This window comes from Dromaius novaehollandiae, chromosome 29 (genome assembly GCF_036370855.1).
Source record: "Dromaius novaehollandiae isolate bDroNov1 chromosome 29, bDroNov1.hap1, whole genome shotgun sequence".
NCBI lineage: Eukaryota > Metazoa > Chordata > Aves > Casuariiformes > Dromaiidae > Dromaius > Dromaius novaehollandiae.
The window spans coordinates 3,045,840-3,072,241 of NC_088126.1; the positions used below are offsets into that span (position 1 = coordinate 3,045,840).

The 26,402-nt window shown below is 67.4% G+C and overlaps 2 protein-coding genes across 3 annotated transcripts; both read right to left on the bottom strand.

Moving 5' to 3' along the window:
• Positions 1–4,460: 4,460 nt before the first annotated feature.
• On the bottom strand, positions 4,461–16,651 carry USF1 (upstream transcription factor 1). Of its 2 annotated transcripts, none has more exons than XM_064498780.1 (11): positions 16,501–16,651; positions 9,863–9,953; positions 9,439–9,488; positions 9,058–9,170; positions 8,471–8,572; positions 8,144–8,336; positions 7,822–7,909; positions 7,269–7,327; positions 5,708–5,802; positions 5,317–5,445; positions 4,461–5,175 (listed from the first exon to the last, which is right to left on the bottom strand). In XM_064498780.1, the coding sequence occupies exons 2-11, from the start codon at positions 9,868–9,870 to the stop codon at positions 5,086–5,088; spliced, it is 927 nt and encodes a 308-aa protein (XP_064354850.1). In that variant the 5' UTR covers positions 9,871–9,953; positions 16,501–16,651; the 3' UTR covers positions 4,461–5,085. The 2 variants fall into 2 exon arrangements, with proteins under 2 accessions (XP_064354850.1, XP_064354849.1); XM_064498779.1 differs by having other exon boundaries at positions 9,058–9,176.
• A 339-nt stretch (positions 16,652–16,990) lies between these two features.
• On the bottom strand, positions 16,991–25,927 carry ARHGAP30 (Rho GTPase activating protein 30). The gene is made up of 12 exons (XM_064498985.1): positions 25,633–25,927; positions 24,818–24,920; positions 22,273–22,417; positions 22,055–22,137; positions 21,834–21,941; positions 21,578–21,705; positions 21,237–21,405; positions 20,880–20,980; positions 20,580–20,657; positions 19,795–20,271; positions 19,477–19,691; positions 16,991–18,835 (listed from the first exon to the last, which is right to left on the bottom strand). Exons 1-12 carry the CDS (start codon positions 25,739–25,741, stop codon positions 17,219–17,221), a joined length of 3,333 nt encoding a protein of 1,110 aa, XP_064355055.1. The 5' UTR covers positions 25,742–25,927; the 3' UTR covers positions 16,991–17,218.
• Positions 25,928–26,402: the final 475 nt, after the last annotated feature.

Here is a 26,402-nt window from a genome sequence, read left to right on the forward strand (position 1 = left end):
CCCCTGGGTGTGTGACCCCCCCCCGGGTGTGTGACCCCCCCCCGGGTGCAGCCCCCTCCCCTGGGTGTGTGACCCCCCCCCGGGTGTGTGACCCCCCCCCGGGTGCAGCCCCCTCCCCTGGGTGTGTGACCCCCCCCCGGGTGTGTGACCCCCCCCCCCGGGTGCAGCCCCCTCCCCTGGGTGTGTGACCCCCCCCCCGGGTGTGTGACCCCCCCCCGGGTGCAGCCCCCTCCCCTGGGTGTGTGACCCCTCCCCTGGGTGTGTGACCCCCCCCCGGGTGTGTGACCCCCCCCCCGGGTGCAGCCCCCCCCCCGGGTGTGTGACCCCCCCCCGGGTGCAGCCCCCTCCCCGGGTGTGTGACCCCCCCCTCGGGTGCAGCCCCCTCCCCTGGGTGTGTGACCCCCCCCCGGGTGTGTGACCCCTCCCCGGGTGCAGCCCCCTCCCCTGGGTGTGTGACCCCCCCCCGGGTGCAGCCCCCTCCCCGGGTGTGTGACCCCCCCCTCGGGTGCAGCCCCCTCCCCTGGGTGTGTGACCCCCCCCCGGGTGTGTGACCCCTCCCCGGGTGCAGCCCCCTCCCCTGGGTGTGTGACCCCCCCCCGGGTGTGTGACCCCCCCCCGGGTGCAGCCCCCTCCCCTGGGTGTGTGACCCCTCCCCTGGGTGTGTGACCCCCCCCCCGGGTGTGTGACCCCCCCCCCGGGTGCAGCCCCCTTCCTGCCTGTCACCTGCCACCTCCAAATGGGTGTCGGAGCCCCCCGAACGCCCCCCCCCAAAAAAATCTGCTCCCCAATTGGGGGTCAGGGCCCCCCCCCGAAACGAGTCACCCCAAATCTGGGCTTGGAGGGGGGGGTCCCTTCACCCCACATTGGGGGTCAGCCCCCCCCCGAAAGGCGTCACCCCCGAGGTGGCTGCGGGGCAGCGGCTCCACCCCCAATGTGGGGCTGGGGTCCCCCCCCCACACCTGGCTCGGGGGGGGCCCAAATGAGGAGGGGGGGTCACCCCCACTGCTGGGCACCCGAAGGTCTCCTTGGGGGGGGGGCAGGCCCCGTGCTGCCCCATGGCCAAGGGGAGGGCTCAGGGCGGCCCCCCCAGCTCGGCCCCCCCCAGCTCAGACCCCCCCCCCCCGGCTCAGACCCCCCCCCCGGCTCGGCCCCCCCCAGCACCGCGGCCATGGCGTTCGCCTGCAGCCCGGGGCTCCTGCTGCTCTGCCCGCTCACAGGTACCGGCGTCCCCTCGCTTTGGGGGGGTCGGGGGGGGTCCCCAGCTTGGCCCCCCCCCCCCGCATTGGGGGCTGCACCTCCACCGGGCTGGGCACTACATGGAGGGGCCCCGAGCCTGGGGGGGGAATGCATGGGGCTGGGGGGGGGGGTTGGCTCTGCCCCATCTCAGCCCCCCCCAAAACCAGGGGACAGTTTTGGGGAGTGGGGTGACGGCGTGGGGGGGCCGCCCGGACGCCTGGGCCCTCCGGCCTGCGCCCTGCCTCGGTTTCCCCGGCCGGGCTGGGGGGGGACCGGGGCGTCCCAGCGCCCCACGGGGGGGGTACGTGGGACCCCCGCTCGGGTGCAGCCCCCCCCCCCGGTTTGGGCCCCCCCCGCATGGCCTTGGCCCTGAGCCACCCCCAATTAGCAGTAATTAAGGGTGAGGAGCTGTCACCCCCCCCCCCACTTCGTTAGCAGCCATGGGAACGAGCCGGGGGACAAGGGGCCACTTGTTCCCGCCTGGCCCCGCCGGGGACCCCCCCCCCCAGGTCCCCAAGGGGATGGGGCAGCTTGGGGGGGGGACGTGGCAGGGCTGGGGGACATGGTGGGGGGGGCACATGGTGGGGATGGGGGGGATACGGTGGGGATGGGGGACGTGGCGAGACTGAGGGGACGTGGTGGGGACTGGGACACGGTGGGGAGGGGGGACACGGGGAGGGGGGACACGGCAGGGCTGGAGGACACAGCATGGATGCGGGGACACGGTGGGGAGGGGGACGTGGTGGGGAGGGGGGACATGGCAAGACTGGGGGGACATGGTGGGGGTGGGGGACACAGCATGGATGCAGGGACACGGTGGGGAGGGGGACATGGGGATGGGGGGACATGGTGGGGAGGGGGACGTGGCGTGGCTGGGGGGACATGGTGGGGAGGGGGACATGGTGAAGATGGGGGACATGGTGGGGATGGGGGACATGGGCATGGGGGGACATGGCAGGGCTGGGGACACAGTGGGGATGGGGGGACATGGGGCTGGGGGCCAGAGCATGGATGAGGGGACATGGTGGGGCTGGGGACGTGGTGGGGATGGGGACACGGTGGGGATGGGGGACACGGTGGAGAGGGAGACGTGAAGACTGGGGACATGGTGGGGACGTGGTGGGGATGGGGGACGTGACGGGGAGGGGGACATGGCGGGGATGGGGGACACGGTGAGACTGGGGGGGGACATGGGGATGGGGGGACATGGCAGGGCTGGGGACACGGGGTGCTGGCGGGGCCCGGGTGCCCCCACCTCATGCCCGAAGCCCCCTTGGGTGCTGCAGGGCTTGGGGGGGCAGGAGGTGCAGGGGGGTCCCTGGGTGCCCCCACCCAATGCCTGGAGCCCCCTGGGTGCTGCAGGGTGCTGGGGGGTCCCAGAGCGCCCAGCACCCACCAGTGCAGCGTCGCCCACCCGCCCGGCCGGCAGGGCCCCGCCGTCGGCCCCATCCACCTCACCGTGCTCGGGAGGGCACGCGCACGTGTGCACACGCGTGTGCACCGTCTGCAGGCACGCGTTTGCACGCACGCACGGCTCCCGGTGCAAATGTGCACGTGCGTGTGCATGGGTTTGCACGCTGGGACGACTGTCTGCACACATCTATGCATGGACGCGTAAATGTGCACACGCGTGTCTGCACACGCGTGTGCACGGGTTTGCACGCTGGGAGAACTGCACGTGTCTGTGCACTGACGTGTAAATGTGCACACACACACATCTGCACATGCGTGTGCATGGGTTTGCACGCTGGGTGTACACACACGTGTCTGCACACACGCGTGTGCACAGGTTTGCACGCTGGGAAGCCTGCACGTGTCTGTGCACTGACATGTAAATGTGCACACACAGGTCTGCACACGCGTGTGCACGGGTTTGCACGCTGGGAGAACTGCACGTCTATGCACTGACATGTAAATGTGCACCCACACGTGTCTGCACACGCGTGTGCACACCGCGTGCGCGCAGCCCCTGGCCGTGCCCTGGGAGGTGACGGCCCGCGTGCCGCCGTGTCCCCGCAGTGCCGCCGTGTCCCCGCAGTGCCACCCTCCAGCCCCGCGTGCTCCCGCCAGGGCAGTGCCGAGCCGGGGGGCCGCGGGTGCCCGGGCTGCAGCGGGTGCAAGGCCGTGCTGCCCCCCCCTTCACCCGGGAGCGGGTGCCGCCCATGGAGCCACCCTTGCAGGCCACCTCCAAAGGTACGGGGGGGGCGATGGGGCACCCGGGGGTGGGGGCACCCATGGGTGGGGGCCCTGCTGACGCTGCCCGTGGGCGCTGCTTCCTGCACGCTGGAGCTCCGCGTGGGCACCGGTGAGTCCCCCCCCGCCGCGATGTCCTCCCTCCAAACTGTCCCCAAGCCCCGCAGGTGACACCTGGGTGATGCCCCGATCCTGCCTGCGCCCATGGGTCCTGCGTCCCCTGCAAGGGTCCGGGTACCGGATGCGCTGGACTGGTCCAAACGCACAATTTAAGCAGCCGAAATCCCTCCTGGTGTGCCCAGGCGCGAGCCCCCGCGCCCCAGGGTGCTGCAGGGACCCCGGGGTGCCGGAGGGAGCTGTGGGTGCTGGGGGGATCCCCCCTCTCCAGGGCTGGCGGCATTTCTGCCCCCTCTTTTTGGGGGGAGCCTGGTCCCCTTGGCCTCCGGCGTCTCCCCAGCATCGACAGCTTCTCCCCGGGGCCCCTGGTGGTCTCCCACCCCCCCGCCAGCGAGGTGCCCCCCACCCCTCACCCAAGTAGGCCCCGCTGGGTCTTGGCCCCCTCCGCCCCCAGCACCACCTGCACCCAGCGGCGGGCGGCCGACGGGGGCCCGGACCCAGCGCCGGCACCGGGCTGCTTGGCCGAAGGCTCCTTGGGTGGCAGCGAGGAAGAGGAAGAGGAAGAGGAAGGGCCCTGGGCTGCCGCGAGCACCCCGGGCTGTGGGTGTAGCCCCCCCCGGGGGACCCGAGGGACCAGCCCAGGCACGAGGCAGGTGGACGTGGCAGCACCCAAAGGGGCTGGTGGGGCCCGGCTCGGCCTCCCCCAGCCCCGGGTCCCCCCAAACCGCCCCAGATCCCCCCAAAATCACCCCAGCTTCAGGGGCGGAGTGAGAGCGAGGAAGGCAGAGGGCACCGGGGGGGGGGAGAAAAGCCCCGCTGCCCCTGGGTTTTACCCCCTCTGCAGAGCTCGTGCCCCCACGGGCACCAAGCTTTGCCCCCCCCGGCTGCAGGGAATAAACGGTGGGACCTGCAAAAACAAATCACTATTTTTATTTATTTTTGCTTTTTAAATTCAGAGAGTTTTAAAAAAAAGTCTGTGCCTGGCGGGCCGGGCCAGCCACAGCGGGCAGGGGAGAAGGGGGGGCTCGCGCTGCCCCCGGGGCCCTGCCACCCCCCAGCCCCCCGCGCGGGTGCCCGGGGGGCCGCGGAGGGCAGCGCGGGGTGGGGGGGAAGCGAGCCCCGCTGCAGCACCCCCCCGCCACGCCGGAGCCGGGGCGGCGAGGCAGAGTCGGCCGCGGGCGAGACGGAGGGGAGGAAGGAGAGGGGGAGGCGGTGCTGGGGGGGCAGCGGGGGCCGGCGGCCGGGCCGAGCGCGTGTGTGCACGAAGCGCGGGGGGCGTGAGCCGGGGAGCGGTGACGCCCCGGCGGGGACAACGCGGGCGAGGGGGGACAAACCAAAACAGGAGGGTCCTTATGTCACACCGAGGAGGTACTTTCTAACGGGCGCCGGCCGCTCGCCGCGGGCCCGGGGAGAGGCGTGGGGGCGGCGCGGGGGGCTCCGGCGCCAGCCTCGCTGCCGGGCGGCCGTGGGCACGGCGGGGCTGTCCTGGGCCGCCGGCCCCTCTGAGTCCCCAGCCCCGGGCGCCCTCCCCGGCCCCCGTCAGTGGCTGTCGTTCTTGATGACGATCTCCACGCCGTGCTGGCGGAGCTGCGCCCGCAGGATCAGGTTCTTGTTCTTCAGATCCTCCACCTGGGGAAAGGGGCCGGGGTGAAGCCGAGCGCGCCGACCTGCTTCCCTGGGGGGGCCGGAGGGGCTCCGAAACGCCCTCACGGCCCCCAGGATCCGGGCTGGAAGCGGGGATCGGAGCGAGAGCCCCGGGGTTCGTCTCACCTGCTGCCGCAAGACCTCGTTGTCCATCTGGAGCTGGTCGAGGCCCTGCAGCTCCTCGGAGAGGCGGTGGTTGCTCTGTCGCAGCTCCTGGATGTAGTCGCAGGCTTTGGAGAGGATCCCGCCTTTGCTCTGGGCCGGAGGGACAGGATATGAGAAGGGATGCCGGGACCTGCCGGCCACCCTGCTCCCGTCCTGGGTCCCCCCCCGCCAAACCGGCTCTGTCCTTGCCGGCTCCGTGAGCACCACGCAACCAAACCAGCGCCTTCGCCACGGAGGAAGGGCACTCGGCGAGCGGCCCGGCAGCACCGGCTGCTCCTCAAGCGCTCGTGGGATGCGGGTTCCTCCCCGTGGTGCCGCGTCTCCGCAGCCGGGCTCCGACGGGGCCTCTTACCTGCCCCGACTTGGTGTTCTCCATGGAGCAGTCCGGGATGATCTTGGAGAGCTGCACGATCCAGTTGTTAATCTTGTCCCTGCGCCGGCGCTCCACTGCAAGCAAGAGGGGACCAGGGCCATCAGCACCGTCCCAGCCCAGAGACCCCCGCGGGGGCAAAGCGTCTCCCTCTAGCCGGGTCCCCGGAGGGGGCTGGCCCGCGGTACAGACCTCGACAGGGCGTCTCTCCCCACCCGGCCCCGGCTAAGGGACGGGCAGCGCCATCCCAGCACCCTCCCGGCTGCAGGGAAGTCGGGTGCCCTGAGGAGGGCAGGGGGTGGCAGGAAAGGCCCAAACCTTTCGGAAGTCTGGGAAAGCAAAGATCAAGCACCCAAACGGCCTTAGCTCTGTCCTTGAAGCTGTGTCCGCGCGGGACCTGAGACCACCTCCATCCTTAGCCCTAAGCCCTGAGCTCAGCCTTGGCCCGCCGAGCAGGACTAACGCTCGCTCGGCCGGGCCGAGCCAAACCAGCTCCTCGTGGGATGACGGCAGGGTCCGGATTTGAGGGATGGGCACTAACCTGCCAGCTCCAGAGCGAGGGGACAACCTGCCCTTCCTGGGGCAGCACAGGGAGCCCAGAGCTCAGTCTAACAGCCCCAGCTTGGCCCAGCAGCCTCCGGAGAAGCTGGGGGGAGGCTAGTAGTGAAGGACAGGGGCAGCCTAACGGCTGGACTAAGGCACGGCGATGAGAAAATCGATTTCTTGGTCAAGCCACGTGAGCACCTCTGGGTTTTGGCAGAGATGAGGGCTGTTGCTTCAGGCTAAGCAGGATGCACTTCTCAGCCTGTCCCCCCTCACCTTTCACATCACCTTTCAGGGGTTTTTGAGAAGTTATTTTTGAAGCCAACAAACCCAGGAATTGGCAAAAAGAATCCAAACAGGAGGCACTCTCCAATTCCCACCTGCCTTTCGTTTCTGTAACTGAAGCTCTTCTCCAAGCCCAGCCTGAGCTCAGCAATACTGCAGGACGCTTCCTAAAGCTGCTCTGGGGGGGTTTGGCCAAGCGATTACCCCTCCAGACCACAGCCTCCACCTGACTGCTCGTGCTAGAAGACGCCGACATGCCGACGGCAGGCGCGGATACGCGCGAGGGGCTCAAAGCAGAGCCCTGGAGCCCCGGCAAACGCCGCCCGGGGCTGCCGTGCCCCTCGGTCGTGCTGGTGAGGGTCGGCAGGCTCGCTCACACCAAGGGCAGAGCCAAGGCCTGTCTGGGTGCCTTACCTGTGCGTTCTCAGGCTTCCCAAGGTTTGAGTTTCTTTCAAGTTTAATCTTCTTAGCTCTGGCTTCCCTGCTTCTGACAATTACAGCTCTCCCATAAGAGGTTTTACCCTTAACTGATAAGAGCTTTGTGATATGTCCTTAGAGTTTTTCCATCTAGGTGGGAATAGATAAAGAGTTAACCCAGGGAAACCTCTGCTCCCTGACATTTCTGCAGGCCAAGTTTCCCTCAGAGAGAGCTACTGCCCAAAGAAGACATCTCTCTTCCTTCCCCAGGGCCCTTCCCAGCCCCTCCTGCCAGTACCTTCGTTGTGCTGCGCTCGGCGTTTCTCGTCCCGGGTTGTCCGCGGCGCCTCTGATTTCCTAGGAGAAAAGCGAAGGGGGAGGTTTGGGCCCTGGGACGTGAGCAGGGGCTTTTCTGGCATCTCAGACTCTCCCCCCGCACGCAAAGCGCCCAGCACAGTGGGCACCACGTCGTGGGCTCCGCGGAGGACCGGTAATTCCAGCTCTGCGGCACAGCCTGGCAGCACCCTTTAGTCACAGCCGAGTCCTGGCTCTGCCCTGAGTCAGGACTGAGACAGGCACAACCCAACTTGGTCCTGCAAGCGCCAGGGAAGAGGCTCCAGGCCTCTGTCCCAGCACAGCACCACCATGACGTTTCCCCCCTCTCCCACGCAGGTCTCTGGCTGTGGTTTAAGCCGGCGGCTACTCGCTCTGCTTCAGCGAGCACCGAGGATGGTCTGTTCCCTGCTTTTCTGTCTGCTCTTGGATGTTGCTAAGGAAAGCTTCGTCCCTCGGCCCTTCGCGTGGGGACATGCGCACGGCGCAGGGAGGGGAGACGAGAGGCAGATACTCACGGGGAGTAGGGGTGGGTGCGGGGAGCGATGGATCTCTGCGCTCCGCCCTGCAGGACTTCTTGGGGCGACATCATCACGAAGAATTGCCCTGTGCGGCCAAAAACAGGGTCAGGCAGGGAACGTGCCGTGAGTCATCCAACCCCGGCAGGGACAACCAGGCAGCCAGACACAGCCAAAGGGGACCAGGACCTCCCGGGGGGGTCCCACGAGGACAGAGACGCAACGTCCCCCCACCTCCTCCCAGTGAGGGTCGGCCTGGCTCACAGGGAGCCCGAAAAGCCTGACGGAAAAGGGCAGCCCGCTGCTGTCCCCGTCGCCGTACCCGTGGGCGTGGGCTGCCCCAGGAGGGCCTCCGAGTTCTGCGTCGTGACGACGGCGGTGGCCGTGGTCCCTGCCCCGGCGGACGTGCTGGTGTCAGCCACGGCCGTGGTGGGGAAGTAGGTGTAGTGAGTCTCCGTCGCCGTGGCCTCCGTCTCCACCGCATCCTCGCTGGTGAAGGCGCCCTGGATGACGGCCTGGAGGGGACGCGGGAGGGACAGGGGTCCCCGAGTTACGACAGGGAGCCGCGGACAAGCGAAGGAGAAGGCCCCGTCCTGCCCGGGAGGAAGCTTCGGACGAGGCCGGGGACACCGCAGCTCTCGGCGCCTACCTGTGTCATGGACTGTGCCGCCGGGTACCCGCTGATGGCACTGGTGCCCTCCGTCTGCCCGTCCAGCTGCCCGTCGGCCACTTGGATCACCCTGTACATCACCTGCGGGACAGAGCCGTAACCGTGGGGATGGGGGAAAAGGGATGCGATCCCGCGCCTCCCTCCTGCCTGGAGGCCCTGGGGGGCTCAGCACAGCGCAGGATCAGGCCGAGAGCACGGTCCCCTGCTCTACATGTTTGCTCTGCACCCCGAGCCCCCCGGCTTCCTTCGTGCTCCTCACATCCCCTGCAAATCCCTCCAGCTGTAACCCCAAGGCACGGAACTGTCCAGAGGGGACAAATCCTGCTCCACCTCCAGCACCAACACGAAAACGAGCCCCGGCTTATCTCCTCCAGCGTGGACTTGACCCCTGCACTCGTGGGCTCCCCCACCACGCCTACATGGGGGAAATGATCTGGAGGGTAAGCTAGGGTTTCTCCTTCCCCCTTTTCCCACATCCACGGGATGTTTCCGGGCCCGGAAGACACTCCGCGCCCAGCCTGGGAGACGGAGAGGAGTTTGCGAGCCGCCGCGGCTCGGGTCCGTACCTGCGTCCCGCCGTTTTCTGTGCGAAAGACATACTTGATGTTGGGGTCGGGGAAGGTAGCTGCGGACTGGATGCTGGCAATGGCGACACTGGTGGGATCCTCCCCTGTGGCCACTGCACCTTAAAGAAAGAAGGTGGGGAGGCCCATAACGGGGAACGGGAACGGCGCGCGCGAGGCCCGGGGCTCCGTCTCCCCTCCCAAAGCCCCGGGCACCGATGGGACTCCCACCCCGGCCCTGGCAGATTCACCAGCCCGGGCGTCCCCCGCTGCTCTGCGACCTCCCGGACAGCCCCGAGCCCGAAAGCTCTGCCACAGCGCGCTGTGCTCCCGCGGGGCCGGCCCCCCTCCCACGCCAGCGCTGGGGTGGGGGTCCCCTCTCACCTTCTTGGATCTGCACCGTGCCCTCTTCCGTCTCGGCTGCTTTCTGCTGTCTGCGAACGCAAACGGAGTCATGGTGAGGAGAACACGCAAGATGGAGACCGGCTGGGGGACCAGCAGCATTTCCAACCCGCTAACGTGGGATTGCTCAGAGGTTTGGGAAGTTTAATTACTGGCTTCAAAAACACCATAAGCGTGGTCATTAGCTGGACCAACTTCAACATTAACCCTCAACCACGGCTTACGTTCTCCGTGGAAAATTTGGATTTGGCCTGTGCAAGTGTCTCTGCTGAAGAAGGCCTTTGACAGGGCGGGTGCAGTCACATAGCTGTTGTTCCCATCTTTCGAGCCCTGGTGCCCGAGTAACGCGCCGGATAAAGGCATCTTTGTCAGCGCCGCAGCAGCCGGCCGCTGCCCGGGTACTCACCCCTTCATCTCTCTGCTCCGTCAGGCATCAGAAGAGCAGGTCTCCGATTTTCCTCCCGAGTTTCTTGCTTCAGAGACTGGTTTTCAGAGCCCTGGGGAGGAATAAAAGTAGCATCTCAGAGGCGACGGCGTCGTGGCTGCCGGCGCTGCCTCCCTGCTCCGGGTGAGAGCCGCTTTCGTGGGCTTTTCCCTCGCGGAGCTTGGCCGGGCTCTGCTCGCTTCCCCCGGTGGGGCTCCCTCCAGCCATCGGTCTTGGCCTTCCTCCTGCAGCAGAGGATGAGGAACGGCCCTGTCACCCCGTCCCCCCTTACCATGTCCCTCAGACGGGCCCTGTGGGACAGGCAGGGCCGCTGAGTCGAGCGGGGCCAGAAGCGACTGTCCCAAGGCACGACCCCGTCACGAGCCACGGACCCCCCCGGCTTCCCCACGTCCAGCCCGGCCCCCCGCGGCCCGGGGACTGCTTTTTGGCTCCGGGATATCCCGCGAAACGCTTCCTCCGCCACCACGGACCCGCCTGTCCTATCTAGGCCGAACACAGCTAGGCTTGGTGAGCAGCCCCAAGCCACCAACGGTCCCCGCCGCTGCCAGCTCTCCTGCCCCACGGCGCACGCCAAGGACCAAGAGCCTTTCCAGGGTCCCCATCTACCCCGGCCCTGCTCAGGTTTGTCACCCCCTGGCCTACGGGGACCGGGGGGCTGCGCCAGGCCCACCGGGACCGATGGCTGCCCGGCACAGGCCCGTTTTGGCCCATGCCACGCTGCGATTTCGGTCCCGACACTTTGCACCTTCCCAGTGCGGGACAAGCCAGCTGTCCCGGGTGGCACTGCTCACGAAAATCCCTGCTTTTATATGTATTATTGTGCCCATATAGCAAATTTTGGGCATATTAAAGGCCAAGGGTTGCCAAGGCCTCCCAGAAGGGCTTCTCCATCCCAATCCCACGCCCTGGGACCCAGCCGTTCGCCAGCTTTTACCTCACTTCCCTACAAAAATCTCAATTTTTAGGAAACAGGCCCATGGCAGCCTCGCCAGCATCCTCCCCATCCCATCCCCATCCTGCCCTCTCCGGGGCTCGGGTCGGCCTGGCGCTCGGAGCATCCCCGGGAGGAGACCGAGGGGCTCGGCTGGCACCGGTGCGTCACCCTCGTGCCTTCGTTCTGTTAATTCCTTCCTCGCTGACCTCGAGTCCTTCGCACGTCACCGATGTCCGACTCGGGATCCACGGCAGGGATCCCCGCTTGCGCCTCACCTGCCCTCCCGGACTCGGGCCGCTCCACCCGGCATCGCTCCCCGCTGAACCGAGCGCGGCGGCAGCTCCCACTGCCCCGCGGGACCCGCTCGCCCCGAACGCGGGGCCAGCTCTGGACTAACGCGGCCGACGGAAACCCCAGATCGCTTCCACGCTCGCCGATTCCAGGTTAACGCGAGTGCCGCCGAAAAGGGAGCAGTTTCGTAACGCGAAGAGCTCCAGCCTAAGAAGGTCGCGGCGTGCCGAAGTGGGCAAAGCCCGGCGGGACGGCGCACGGGGACCGTCCCGTCCCGTCCGGGACACGGCGAGGCCGTCGGGCAAGCGGAGCAGCTTTGTGCTGCCGCATCCACCCGCGTCAGGCCTCAATCCGCCTCCCTCCACGGCTCAGTTTCTTCCCTCCTCTTCCCATCCCCGCACCGCTGTGTGGTTCTCTGGTTATTTTCGGCTTCTTGCTCCCAAGTCGCCCGAGCGGGCTCAGCACCGAGTCGTTAACACGTCGTTAACGAGGGCAGAGACGAGCCGCTGGCCAGCTGCGCTGCTGCTCCGAGCACCGGCCGGTTCCTGGCACCGACGGGGCAGAGTTGGACACCGGGTGAAGGGCAAGCGGCGGCGGGACGGCTCTCGGCACGGGGGAGCTCAGCCCAAAAGCGAAGCTGGGGCAGGCGAAACGCAAAGGAAGGGGATGAGAAAAGGTGACCGCATCTTTCCGGATCCCTCTTCATCGGGCGGCTCCACCTTTTCGTGCCCGGTTGACGCCCCCCGGCTCTCCGCACCCCCCGCGGGCCCGGCTGCGGCTCCCGGGGTAAAGCGAGGGTGACAACCGTGCACGCGCGGAGCCGGCTGGCAGTGGCGACGGCCTCGCCGCGAGACTTTGCTCCACCGAGCCGTGGAGGAGCGACGGCCGCCCTCTCCGACGACGGAGCCTTTGCCCTGTCCTGCCCTCACCTCCGGTCGCAGTCAAAGACACCGGTAAATCCCCGCGACTTTCCTTTTCCGATCACCCACGTTGCCGGGAGCGAGCGATCCAGCGTTGCCGCGGTGAAAAGCAGCGCCGCCGTTCGGAGGCAGCACCGAAACCAGCACGGAGCAGTGACCCATTTCTCCGGTTGTAACACAACCGTGGGGTAAGAGGTGTCCCTAGAAACACCCCACAGCAACAACGCGCGCAGCCCCGGGCGCCGGCTCTCGGAGCCTGCCTCCATCGCCCTGGCCTCCTCCTCCTCTCCTACAACAAGGGCAGGGGAGCGACTGAGTCACCAGTTACCTGCTGCTCTCTGGACCGAACCGAGACCCGTCCCGGTCCCGTCAGGAGGCATTTGCAAGCTGGCGCCTCTCCGACAAACTGGGAGAGCAACAAAGTGGCTCCTTGGGGACCGGAGCGCAGGGGGTGGCGGGTCCTGGCTGTTGCCAGATCCAGGCTGAGCCCTGTGGATTGCCGCGGGATGACCGGGGAGCCGCTGGGACCTCCGGGGAGCCGCTGGGACAGAGCCCCAGGACGGGAACAGCCCTGGATCCGATGCCGCGTTGGAGAGAGGACGGGGATCATGACGAGCCTCGCCGGGCAGCCTTTCAGCTCCAGACGCCGCGCTGCCAGGTCCCCCGGTGATGCCCACCGGCAGCAGGGAGGTGCAGGAGATGAGTCCCACGGGAAGGTATGCGGTTATTCCTGCCCCGTCCGTGTCTCGCTCCAGCGGGAGCCGCGGGGATCCAGCACGTGCAAAGCCAAGTCAGAAAACGAGAGCTCGGTCCTTTCACCACCTCCGGCTTCGCAGCCGTTTGGGGGAACGGCAGCACGAGATGACGCAGACCTGCTGCAACGCTCCTTCGGCCTTTCCGGAGCCCCGATCGCTGCCGGCGCCGCTCGTCACGGCTCTGGCAGCACCGGGAAGGACCACGTCGCGGGAGCGGCCGGGAAGAGCGGCCAGCGGGCCGGCAAACCCCCTTGGGGCAATGCCCGTGCTCCCGGATGGTCTCCGTTGCCATCGCAAGGATTAAACAAGCGACGCCGGTGGACACGCGACGGGGAATCACGAGCTGCAGACCCAGGCCACCAGCAAGAGTGGTCCCCATCGAGACCCCCGTAACGACTCGGGAAGAAGCACGTCACCCGGCTCCATAACGAGGGGGGAGCCTTTAACGAAGGCATCGGATGAAGCCCAAGCGCCCTGCGGCCCTCTTCGCCCTGCCGCACGGGAGCTCGTTTCACTTTCACATCCTCCGCGCTTCCGCACTCCGATTTCGAGCACCGCGGGGAAAAGGTTGTTTTCCTTCAAGTAAATAACTCTTCCCACCAGAGCTCTGCGAGCCAGCCAGCCGCGGGCTTTCCAGTGGACACCGGCTTTCTAATCTCCCAAGGGGATTTCGGTTTATCTTTTTATTAGACACCGAGCTGAACTGAGCAAATAATTTGGTTTTGACAGCAGTGACTCAACACATCTACAGGATGGATCTGCACAGCCAAAAAAAACCCCTTGGCCAGGGCCGAGGATATCGGCGGGATTTAAAACACCAGCTGCAAAGAGGGAGGGGGGGCTCCGCATTTCGGAGCCTCACGTATATAAAATTGCTGCATTTTTATCCCCCAAGAAGCCAGGGAGAGGTTAACAACTGCAATTAGGCCTCTCCTTGCCCAAACCGACCGGAGCATCCGCGTCAGACCAGCCCTGGCAGCTCGGGCTTCCCTTCCCGTATTTTAGCAGCCGGTTAACCCAGGAAAACACCGGGTTTGCCCGGCTCGGCAGGCGAGGAACGGCGGCGGCTCCGCGGCCCGGCGCCGTGCAAAAACCGCCGGGAAGGACGTGCTCCCCTCGCCCTTCGCGGCTCCGCAGCCCGCCACCGGCTCTCCCACCCGCGCCGCCGCGGCGGAGCCGCGACCGGCTCTTCTCCCATCTGTTTCTTTGTCACCCAGCTGGCGTCACTCGTCCCCCCCCGCTGCCGCCATCGCCCGGGCTCGGCGGCGGCCCTCTTCCTCCTCCAAACACCCATCTCCTCGCGATGACACCCGGCCCCGGCGCGGGGGTGTCCCCTCGTCAGCCCACCGACACCCGGGGCCTTCCAGGAAACCTCTTTGTTTTTGCACCGCCTGCGACGCTTCGAGCCCGACCGGCCTTCGGAAGCCGGGCGATAAACCAAAAACCTGCCGAGCCCGTTTCGGAGCAGCTCACGGACCGGTCTCGCGGCGGGGCGAGCTCAGATCGCTTCCGAAGCGCCTTGGATTCCCTCTAAGCGGGGCTACGATTTCCAGGCCTGTCTATACAAAACCGGTATCGGTTAATCCCAGATCTGGCCATTTCCCGGTTCCTCGCCGCAGCGAGCCGGCCCGGAGCCACCCCGCATCCGAACGCGGCGACGCTTCCGAATCAAACCGGCTGCAGCGAAACACCCCCCCCCCAAAAAAAAAGGGGGGGTTTGCCCCGCGTTACCCCCCCCACCCCACCCCGGTGCACAATTTCGCGGTGTGGCCGGCGAGCGTCCTCAGCTCGCTGCCACGGCGAAACAGCCGGGCGGAAGGGAAAAAAGAAATAAATAAACAGGCGAAGCGAAGGCCGAGCGCCCGGCGGGGGGGGGGCGAACAACGGGGGCTTTATCGCGGCGCGGGGGGGAGCGGGGCTGGGTGCGGGGGGGTGTCGGCGGCCCCCGGGGAGGCCGAGGCGGGCGGCGACGCTGGTGCCGCCCCGGGAAGGGGGAGCGCTCCCCCCACCCCGAAACACGGCCCTGCTCCCACCCCGGGGGCGGGAGGGGTCCCAAGAGGGCAGGAAACACCCCCGGGAGGGGGGGCAGGGTGAGGCGTGGGGCGGTAAAAAAGGGGGTGACAGGCCAGGGGGGTTATGGGGTGACAGGGGGGAATGCAGGGAAATGGGGCAGTAAAAAAGGGGGTGACAGGCTGGGGGGGTTATGGGGTGACAGGGGGGAACGCAGGGAAATGGGGCAGTAAAAAAGGGGGTGACAGGCTGGGGGGGTTATGGGGTGACAGGGGGAACGCAGGGAAATGGGGCGGTAAAAAAGGGGGTGACAGGCTGGGGGGGTTATGGGGTGACAGGGGGGACGCAGGGAAATGGGGTGGTAAAAAAGGGGGTGACAGGCTGGGGGGGTTATGGGGTGACAGGGGGGAACGCAGGGAAATGGGGCAGTAAAAAAGGGGGTGACAGGCTGGGGGGGTTATGGGGTGACAGGGGGGACGCAGGGAAATGGGGTGGTAAAAAGGGGGTGACAGGCTGGGGGGGTTATGGGGTGACAGGGGGGACGCAGGGAAATGGGGTGGTAAAAAAGGGGGTGACAGGCTGGGGGGGCTATGGGGTGACAGGGGGGAACGCAGGGAAATGGGGCAGTAAAAAAGGGGGTGACAGGCTGGGGGGGTTATGGGGTGACAGGGGGGACGCAGGGAAATGGGGTGGTAAAAAAGGGGGTGACAGGCTGGGGGGGTTATGGGGTGACAGGGGGGACGCAGGGAAATGGGGTGGTGAAAAGGGGGTGACAGGCTGGGGGGGTTATGGGGTGACAGGGGGGACGCAGGGAAATGAGGCGGTAAAAAAGGGGGTGACAGGCTGGGGGGGCTATGGGGTGACAGGGCGGAATGCAGGGAAATGGGGCAGTAAAAAAGGGGGTGACAGGCTGGGGGGGGCAATATGGGGTGCAGTGCCCCGGGGGGGTGACAGAGCTGGAAGGGCAATGGGGCAGCCGTGGCGGGGGGGGGGTGACCCCACAACAGGAGGGCACGGGGGGGGGGCTGCACCCCAAACAGGGAGGGGGGGCAATGTGGGGGGGCACTGTGAGGGAGATGGGGGGCAGCACCCCAAATGGGGGGGGGCAGCACCCCAAATGGGGGGGGAAGGGCTAGACCCCCCCCCGGGGAGGAAGCAGGGCAATGCTGGGGTCTAACTCCCATTTGGGGGGGGGCCAAGGGGGGTAGTGGCTGCACCCCACGGGGGGGGCTGTACCCCCAGGCGGGGGGCAGGGTGGGGGGACAGCAAAAGGGGGGGGTCTGTACCCCAAAGTGGGGGCAGGGAAATGAGGGGGGGGCTTTACCCCACAGAGGGGGGGTCTGGGGGGAGGACACAGGCATGGGGCGGCCTTACCCCAAATGGGGACAGTGGGGGGGGCCCATACCCCACTGGGGGGCGCCATGGAGGCCCTACCCCACTGGGGGGGGGGTCAAGAGAATGGGGGGGGGGGCTCTACCCCACTGCGGGGGGGGGCAATGGAGGGCGGGGGCGGGGGGGCCCTACCCCACCGGGGAGCAGCGGGGAGACGCAGCGGGGGCAACCCCCCCTCGGGAGGGGGGGGCAAGAGGCGCCCGCACCCCGCGGGGACAGGGGCCGTGGGGGGAGGGAAAGGCCCCCCCCTCCCGTGCCCGCGGCCCCCGGAGGCCCCGGCCCGGCCCGGCCCGTTACCTCGCTCTCCCGGGCCGCCCTGTGCGCGCTCGCCCCCTTGTCTCGCCATGGAGCTCTGCACATGCGCAACGCGCCGCCGCCGCCGCCGCTGCCGCCGCCATGCCGGGGCCGGGCGGAAGCGCGCCGCCCCGCCCCGCCCCGCCCCCGCCCCCATCTTGGGCAGGGCCGCCGCGCAGCGCGCGCGCGGGGGGCCGCCGCCGCCATCTTGGCGCCGGGCACGGCCTCCCCGCCCCGCCCTCCTTCCCGCGCGTCACCGGCGCCATCTTAGTGCGTGCAGCCCCTGCCGGGCGCCATCTTAGACGGCGAAGCGCCGCACTTCCGCCCGGCGCCATCTTTGCTGGGGGCGACGCCATCTTTGAGAAGGGCAAAGCCCCCACCCCATCCCACCCCCAAAACCTGTCCCCGCTGTAGGGCTGAGGCCCCCCCAGCCTGCCCTCCCTGGGGCCACTGCCCCGTTCCTCCAGGACCCCGCATCAACCAGGCGACACCATGCCGGGAAAACAGACCCCAGGCCTTTATTCACCCACACAGTCCCCGAAGTCTCTCGGCCTCGTGCCCACAGCAGGGGCGAGGCCGTGGCTGTGCCGTGCCGTGTGGCCAGGACGAGCTCCCGGAGGGAGCCCTAGCGGGACATGGCTGAAGGGAAAGGGGGGTGCAGGAGGAAGACGTCGGCCCAGCCCCAGCGTCCGAGCAGTTTGGGGCACCGGGCACCGCCGCCTCAGCCCTCGCCCGCCGCGCCGGGGGTCTCCGCTGCCCGCGCTCCCCGCGGGGCAGCCCCGGCCTCCTCCGCCTCCGCCCGCGGCAGGCTCAGTCTGTCCCTCGCCGGTGCCTCCGGCTGGCGGGCGGCCGAGCCGGGAGCCTCGCCAGGCGGGTCGGGGCCGGCCGGGGCCTGCGGTGCCTTGCCCAGGGCCGGGCCCTCGGGGGCCACCACGCAGCTGAGGGGCCGCAGCAGCCGCTGGCCCAGCGGCTTCAGGGGGGCTTTGTGGAAGGGAAGGGGCTTGGCGGCTCCCGGCAGCTCCGGCAGCTCCTCGCCGCCGTAGGTCTGCATCCTCCTCACGGGCATCTGCGCCAGGTGCCTCTCGGTGGCCAAGGCCACGGCGGCGTCGAAGGACATGCTGCCGCTGTTGCGCCACGCGGCTCGCCTCGCCGCCGTCCCGCCGTCCCCGCTCCCGCCCGGGCACCCCGAGCTGCTGTGGCGCTTCTCCGGCGTCCCCCCCGGGGGCTGCGCGTGGGGGGTCTCGGGTGCCGTGGGGCTGGGCAGCCACCGGGGCAGGGCCGCCCCCCGGCCCTCGCCGTCTGTGCCGCCCCTGGCCCAGGGGACGCTGGCGGCCGGCGGTGTCTTGGGCTTCAGGGCCGGGGGGATCTTGGCGAACTGCGGCTTGGGCGGCACGACGGGCACGGACTTGGCTTGCTGCACCCTGATAGTGCGGGAGGCCAGGCGGACCGCGGCGCTGCCGTCGCGGCGAAGCACGGCCGCCGGCTCGGGGCGCGGGGCCAGCTCCACACAGCCTCGCGCCAGGGCCTCGGGGAGAGCGTCCCGCAGCTCCGGGGCTGAGGCGGACAGTGGGGAAGCGTCAGGGATGCCCTCCGGGACGGTCCCCTCTGCGCGTGCCGTGGAGCGAGGCAGAAACTCGAGGAGCGGGAGGCTCCGCGGCTCCTGAGGGGTCGGCTCCAGCCAGGCGACTGGAGGGGACCCCTGTGACGGCTGGGGTTGAGCCTTCCCCGTCTCCAGCTCCTCTGCTGCAGGGGGACCGCAGCCAGCTCCATCCTCTTCAACTTCCCCATCTGGCACATCGGGAAGTGGACTTGTCTCCATGCAGCCCAGGGCTTGTCCAGCTTCATCTCCAGTGCCGGATTCGGTGCTGGAGTCAGTTCTGCTTGGGCCAGCGCTGTCATCCAGAGCCTTATCCTCGCCACCTCCGCCCTGCCCCTCTTCCTCTGGGGGTTCACCCTGTGCACCCCGCTCTGCCGTCTCACCCCCTGGCCCCCTCGGATGCTCCCCGTCACCTCCGGCATCCTCCTCCACGGGATGCAGCCCTGCCGCCTCCAGCACTGGGAAGCCATCCTGCAGTATGACGTTGCTGGTGGTCCCCGGTTCAGCAGGCACGGGCGGCTCCGGAGCCGTCCCTTGGTCTGCCAGCTCTGTGTGCGGCTCCAGCTCTGCGGCCAGCGGGCTGAGGTCATCGTTGGCGCTGAGGAACATGTCCTCGGAGTCGGTGTCCTTGGAGGAGTCCTCAGCATCAGAGCCGCTGGGAGCCATGAAGAACATCTCCTCGTCCATGCACTCCTCGATGGACAAGTAGCTGGCGGGCTGCTCCATGGGGGACTCCCCCGGCTGGGCATGGGGACAGACGGGAGGGTGATGGCCACATGGGCAGACCACCAGCCTCCGCGGGGGCACAGAGCCTGCCCTGAGCTCCGGGTTCAGCCTGGCCCCAAGATCCAGCACCACAATGGAGCCAGCTGGATGGGATCCATGCCTCCCTTCTCTGCTCTCTCCATCACCACCATCCTGCCCTTTCCATCATCACCTCTGCCCTCTCCGTCATCATCCCATCCTCTCCATCACCTTCCTGTCCCCTCTGTTACCATCCCATCTTCCCTGTCACCATCCTGTCCTCCACCACAACCACCTCTGCCCTCTCCATCACCACCTCTGCCTTCTCCACACCATCCTGTCCTCTCTGTCACCATCCTGTCCTCTCCACCAGCGTCCTGCCCTCTCCACAACCACCTCTGCCCTCTTCATCACCATCCTGTCCTCACCATCACCACCTCTGCCCTGTCCAGCACCATCCTGCCCTCTCCGTCACCACCCTGTCCTCTCCATCACCACCTTGCTCTCTGTCACCATCCTGCCTTCTCAGGCACCACCCGGCCACCAGCTTCTCTACCCCGGGCATGGGGACAGCAGAGGTGACGTGGTGCCTCCAGCCAGCCCAGCCACAAAGTACCAGGACAGAGATTTCAGCTTACGTTCATGAACCCGCTTTCCATGCCCTCCTCTATGGCTGGGAAGCTGTCTCCGTCCTCGAGGCCAGCGTCTCCGAGCAGGGACCGTGCCGCAGGGTCGCCCTCGCTGGCGTAGTCCAGCCATGAGTCCTGGTTGTCCAGGAAGGCGAAGGAGTCCCGCAGCTCCAGGGAGAGCCGGGTTTCCTCTGCATCCGCAGGGCCGTCCGCCTTTGCCCCCACTGCGGACAGAGAGGAGGGAAGGGTTGAGCGTGGTGGCCCACAGGCTGTCCTCGCGTCCCGAGGTCCCCGCTCGGAGCGGACCCCCGTGCAGCCATGTCTCACCCATGGGGTTTTCCTGCGGCTCGGGTGCCTCGGGCTCCCCGGCAGCAGCGCGGGCAGAAGCCGGAGGGCTGGCAGCGGGCTCCCTGAGTTGGCCCAGTGCTGGGCACTCCAGCCCCCGGGTGAGGCGGGACAGGTTGGAAGTGATGTGGAAGGGGACAGTGACAGAGAAGGGGCCTGAGATGTGGACCCCCGCGCACTTCTCGGCACGGCTGCGGGCGGCCTTGGGCGAGCGGCCCGGGGCAGCCCCCCCGACCAGCGACGCCCGTCCTGGTTTGGGGGTGGTGGGCTCCGACTTGGTGCTGCTCTCGCCCTCCGACTCCAGGCTCCGCGGCTCCTCCTTCGCCTTGAATTTCTCCTCCAGGCTCTCGTCCTGCTCCGGGAAACTCTCCTCCCGTGAGGGCGAGGAGCAGGTGTCGAAGCTCTCCCGGCGCTGTGGCGGCTGCTTTATCGACCTCTTCTTGCCCAGCTGAGGGACATCTAAACCAAATGGGAACAAAATTTTAGGGCCAAGGGACACCTGGTACTCCTGGACCTTCCTGAACCCAGTTCTGATCCCAGCCAGGAGATGCTGCAGACCTGTAGGACCAGGGCAATGCCCTGTCAGTTGTCCCCACTTTGCTCTGGTCCCCACTGGAGACCATGGTTACCCTTAGGGCCACTTGATGTGGCCAAGACCACATGAAAGGGCTTCGGGGACACAGATTAAGGTGGCTTTATATGGACAGGATTCTCTACGGGGGGGAAAGTGGGTCCCCTGCAAAGGCTGTGCACTGCATCCCACTTACCCTCACTGATGAAAGGCATGGAGCTGAGTGAGTCCATGCTCTTGGCTGGCCTCAAGCTTATTTTACCGCATTTATCCTCTGGGAAAAGAAAGCAAAAGGGGGATTAGGGACAAATGGGTCACACGCCATCACACCTCAGCCACCAGGGCACAGTGGAGGTCCCCAAGGGCTCTGTGAGCTGGAAATGAGGTTGGATTTGGCCATGCGGGGCCACCAGATCAACCCAGGATGCCTGCTGAGCGGCCCTGAGTGATGGGGGACCCCCTCTCCAGGGGTCCCACCAGCATCAGGGCTCCCCACCTTTCTCTTCCGGCTTCACCAGCTTCCTCTTGGACTCGTGGCTCGAGCGGCCCAGGTTGAAGATGGACTTCCACTTCTTGGCCTTGAGGGAACCCTTCCTTCTGCAGGGAGCAGGGACGTGAGGGCCCCGGTTGGCCACGCACGCGCGTGTTTGAGAGCACGTGCGCTGCGTTACATGTGTGCTTGTGCCTGTGCAGGGTCACACGTGTGAGCACACGTGTGTGCGTGGCAGCGTGGGCACGCCGTGCCTTGCAGGTCATGGCCACAGGCTCCACGGGGCAGATCCCGCCAGGACGGGGCATCACGGTAGGTGACACCCGGGGGGAGCCCGGCGCGGGGGGCGGAGGGGTCACGTACTTGTGGTCGCTGATCTCGATGATGGTGTGATAGGGCCGGATCTGCGGCGGCCCGTCGCCCTGGTTCAGCACGGCCGGCACGTGGTAGGGCACGGGCTGGCCGTCGGGCAGGGGCCCCGGCAGCCCCACGCCGGGCAGCAGGGACCTCCGCAGGGACTTGTGCTCGCTGCCTGGGTGCCAAACACATGGGGTTGGGGTGCCACCAGGGAGATGCTCGCACACCCCATGGCACTGGGTGTCCCCACGGGGTCAGTGCCAGACCCGCTGGCAGCAAACCAGCCGTGCCTGCACCCGACGCCGGGCAGGGCTGGTCCCCCCGGTCGTTGCCCACCGGGGCCATACCAGAGAGAGGGGCGTCCCCGAAGAGCTGCTCCACGTGGGTGAGGATGAACTCCACAACGATGGACTGGACGCGCACCTCCATGAACGCTGCGGTGCCGTTGAACCCCGTGGCCTCGATGTCCTTCGACCTGGCGCGGCAGGATGGGGTGTCGGAGGCTCCCAGTGGGGATGCTCAGCATCCCGCATCTCCCTGGGGCACCGATGTCCCCAGGCCACCCAGCACAACGCCCAAGGGTCCCCGAGCCGTGGCGCTCACCGGAGCAGGTTGGGGGCCCAGACGATGGCCAGGTTCCTCGCGTGCATGTTGGTCTGGCTGCTGTAGGATGCCATGTGCAGAAGGTGCCTCATGAGAAACTCCAGGGTCCTGTGGGCAGCGGGGCCGGGGGGGGTGAGGGAGCAGTGGGGGCACCAGGAGAAGCACGTGTGGGGGTCCCCGTACGGCTGGGGCCATGCCGCCCTGTGGGGCTCTGCCCATACCGGTAATGCGGTGCTGGCAGCTCCTTCAGCACCTCCTTGATCTTCACCAGGCGCGCCTCTTCCATCTGGATGGCCACAGCGTCCTGCCGGGGACAAGCACGGGGTGACGGATGCCACCTCCCAGGGCCACCCCAGCTCCAGCCTCCCGTCCCAGAGAAGCAGGAGCACGGCGGGGTCTGGACCATGGTGGGGCTTGGAGCAGAGCTAGCAGGACTCACGGCGAACTTGTCGTAGAGCTGGTAGGTGAGCAGGGGGTTGGGGAGCTCGCGGAAATAGGCCTTGCAGAGGGAGCTGACGCAGTGGATGTCCTGCAGGTAGACATCCTTGTGCAGGTCCGGGCAGCGGTCGCTGTCGAACTCTTGCCTGCAAGGGAGGGGTGGGGTTCGTCGGGGACAACCCTGGCCAGCTCGGGGCTGCAGGGTGGGATGGAGGTGCCTGCAGAGCCAGGGCGTGGTGCGGTCCTGCCGGGCTGTCCCCTGTCCCTGGCAAGCCCCAGGTCCTGCTCCTCAGTGCCACAAGGGTTTTCTTATGAATGACGAGTTGGGCCATGCCCGGGACGTGTCCCTGGGATGTCCTCGAGCCCGTGGAGAGCCGGGCCGTGGGATGGTGCCTGGGCACATCCCTCCCTGCCAGCGGGGGACACACGAGGACCCCCACAACAACATGGCCCCAACATGGCCCTGGGGACCTGACATGGCCCTGGTGGCCTGCAAACGAGGTGGGTTCATCAGCTGGGTCCTTCTGCAGTGTGGCCAAGATGCTGGGGGCACAGGGATGCTGAGGACACGGGGGGTGCCAGAGATATTGGGGGTACTGGGCGTGCCAGGGATTTGGGGACACCGAGGATGTTGGGGACACAGGGGATAGAGGGACCCTGGGGATGTTGGGGACATGGGATACAGGGATGCTGGGGACACTGGGGACCTTCAGGATGTAGGGGACACAGGGACACTGAGGAAGTTGGGGCCATAGGGCAGTAGGGACACGGGGGATGTTGGAGACATTGGGGATGTTTGGGACACTGGGGACGCAGAAGATGTGGGGACCTTGGGGTCCTTGGGGACACAGGGACACTGGGGACACCAGGGGCTCCCACCGAGATGGGAAATCTCAAGAGGAATGTGGGGGATAAATGGACGTAGGGGCTGAAGGGGAGAGAATGAATGAAAAGAAAGAATCGAAGAATTAGAACGGAAAAGAGCAAAAGAGTGAAAGGATGAACCAAGGAAAGCTGGAAAGTGAAAGGAGGAATGAAAGAGTAAAGGAAAGAAGGAAGGAAGAAACAAAAGAATGAACAAAAGGATGAAAACAAAAATGAAAGAGGGAATAAAAGAACAAGGGAAAGCAACTACAAGGAGGAACGACGGAAGGCGGAGTGCGAGGGGGAGCGAGGGGGTGGCGGCAGCGGCTGTCTCAGCACCTTGGAAACTGTGTGTGGGCCGGCTCCAGCCCGGCCCCAGCCCGGCTCCCCCTGTCTCGTCCTGTCCCCAGCCCAGCCCCATGTCCCTCCTGTCTCATCCCGTCTCCATCCCGTCCCCATCTCCCTCCCGTCTCTCTCTCATCTCATCTCGTCTTATCCCTGTCTCCCTCCCAACTCATCCCATCTCCATCCCATCCCCATCTCCCTCCCGTCTCCATCCTGTCCACATCTCCCTCCCATCTTGTCCCCTCCCCATCTCATCCCCATCTCATCCCTGTCTTCCTTCCATCTTGTCTCTCGTTTCATCCCTGTCTCCCTCTCATCTCGTCCCATCCTTGTCTCCCTCCTGTCTCGTCCCATCCCCATCTTGTCCCACCTCCAACCCATCCCCATCTTCCTGCCCTGTCTCGTCCCATCTCCATCCTGTCCTCATCTCCCTCCCTTCTCCCTCCTGTCTTGTCCCATCTCCATCCCTTCCCCATCTCCATCCCGTCTCCATCCTGTCCCTGTCTCTATCCCATCTCATCCCATCTCCATCCTGCCTCCTTCCCATCTCCTCCCATCTCCATCTCATCCCATCTCCCTCCTGTCTCCTCCCATCTCCCTCTCCCTCCCACCCCATCCCATCCCATCCCTGTCCTGTACCCCTCTCCCTCCTGCTTCATCACATCCCCTTTACCCTCCCAGCCCCATCCTGTCTCCATCTCCTTCCCATCTCCCTCCCATCCCTGTCTCCCTCCCACCTTGTCCCATCTCCCTCCTGTCCCTGTCCCCATCCTCAATCTATCCTAGCTGGTTCTCTCCCCATCCCATTCCCATCTCTGTCCTGTCCCCCTCCCTCTCCCATCTCCATCCCATCTGGGTCCATCTCCCTCTTGTCCCTGTCTCCCTCCTAGCTCCCTCCCACCCAGATCCCATCTCTTTCTTCCTTCTGTCTCTGTCCTGTCTCCCTCCCATCTGGTCCCATCATTTTCCTCTCCCTCCCATCCTCCTCTCATCCTGTCCCATCTCCATCCTCTCTCTGCTCCATCTCCCTCATCTCCATCCCATCCGGACCCACCCCATCCCATTCCTGACTCCCTCCCAGCTTCCTCCCAGCAGTCCCTTCTCCATCACCCTCCCGTCTGCCTCCCACCCTGTCCTGTGTCCATCCCTCCTCCGTCCCGTCTCCACCTCCCTGTTGTCTCCGTCCCACCTGGTCCCTCCCCATCTGCATCTCCCTCCCATCGCCTTTTCCTACTTCCACCTCCTTCCTGTCTCCATCGCCATCCCGTCTGGTCCTGATTCCATCGCCATCCCATCTCCATCCCATCCCACCTCCATCCCGTCCCGCCTCCGCTCACCGCAGCCGCTGGATGTTGGAGGAGACGCCCGAGAGGCGGTAGATGCCGTCCACCACCCCGTGCTGCTCCACGAACTCGGTGCAGCTCCGCAGCACCTGGGGCACTGCGGGGACAGGCGTCGGGCGAGGTGGCCTCCCCCGGGCACGGGCACCCGCCGGCCGCCCCACCCGCCGCCCCGGCCCCGCCGGCTCCGGGTTTCGGTCCGTTTAACCACGGCGGGGTTCTGCCCGTGGCCGTGCTGCTCTAGGGACGCGGCGCGGCCCGGTCCAGCCGCCGCCCGGCTTGTGGGCACCGCTGGGGGAGCTGGGACGGGGCAGGAGCGATGTCCCCTCGCTGGGGGGACCCCAGCCTCGCCCGGTGCCACCCAAACCCCAACTTAGGTCTCGTCCTAACTCCCACCGGTGCCCCCAGCACCCGGATTTGCTCCCGGGAGGGGCCAGGCTCCTCCCCGACGTCCTCTTCTGGCCACCGCAGGCCCCCGGTCCCCGTCACCCAAGCCGGTGGCCCTGTGGGACACCCGGCCACCGCTCGCCCCGGGCTGTGCCCCGGGGACGCCGGGGCCCGCGGGGGGCCGAGGGGCAGGATGCACCTTGCCCAAGCGCCGGTGATGCAAGCGCGTGGCGTGAGTCACCCGCCGCCGCCCGCCCCGCTTCCGCCCGCCCCGGGGGGCCGCCGCCCCGCCGGGCCCCGGCGACGCCGAGCGCTACCCGCGCCAACCCGCCGCCCCCAAACCCATCCGGGGCTCGTCCCCCCCCCCCCGCCGCCGCCAACCCCAGGGCCGGGGAGGGCGGCCGGGCGGCCGGGCGGGCGCTCACCCTCCTGCCCCGAGCGCTGGAGATGCTGGAGGAGGTCGCAGCCGAAGACCCGCTCCTTGGCGCCGCCTTTGCGCCTCGCCTTCTGCCGGGCCTTGAGCGCCAGCGACATGGGGGCGGCCGCCGGCGCCCCGCGAGCCCGCGGCCCTGCCAGGCGGCTGCCGAGCGGAAGCGGCGCCGCGGGGAGGAAGTGCCGCGGCCCCGGGGGCCCTGACGTAGCCTCGAGGCCCCGTTGCGCCCCGCGGCCCCAGGAAGGCTGCTCCCGCCCGCCGAGCCGCTTCCGCCTCCTCGGCGCGGCCAAACCGCAGGGCAGGGCGCGGCGGCACGCTCCGGCACGCTGCGGCCGCTTCGGCGCCCTTGCACGCGCGGGTGCACGGGTGCACGCACGCCCCGGACGCCCGCGCGGCCGGCGCCGCGTCCGTACGGCCCCCCGGGGGGTCGGGCCCGTGCGGCGGCATCCGTGTGCGAGCCTGCACCAGGCCTGCGCGCGCACACGGCCGTGCTTGCACGCGCAAGCCCTTGCGTGCACGCGCGCGTGCGCTTTTGCACACACCCAGCTCCGCGTGCACGCTCGCCTCGGCGGCCGTGAGCGTGCAACGGGCCTGCGCACGGACACAGACGCGTGTGCGGATGCTCGAACACGCTTGCCCGTGCAAGCACACGCTTTAACGTGCTTTTGCACACGCTTAAACGTGCTTGCACACGCTTAAACGTGCTTTTGCACACGCTTAAACGTGCTTTTGCACATGCGTAAACGTGCTTGCACACGCTTG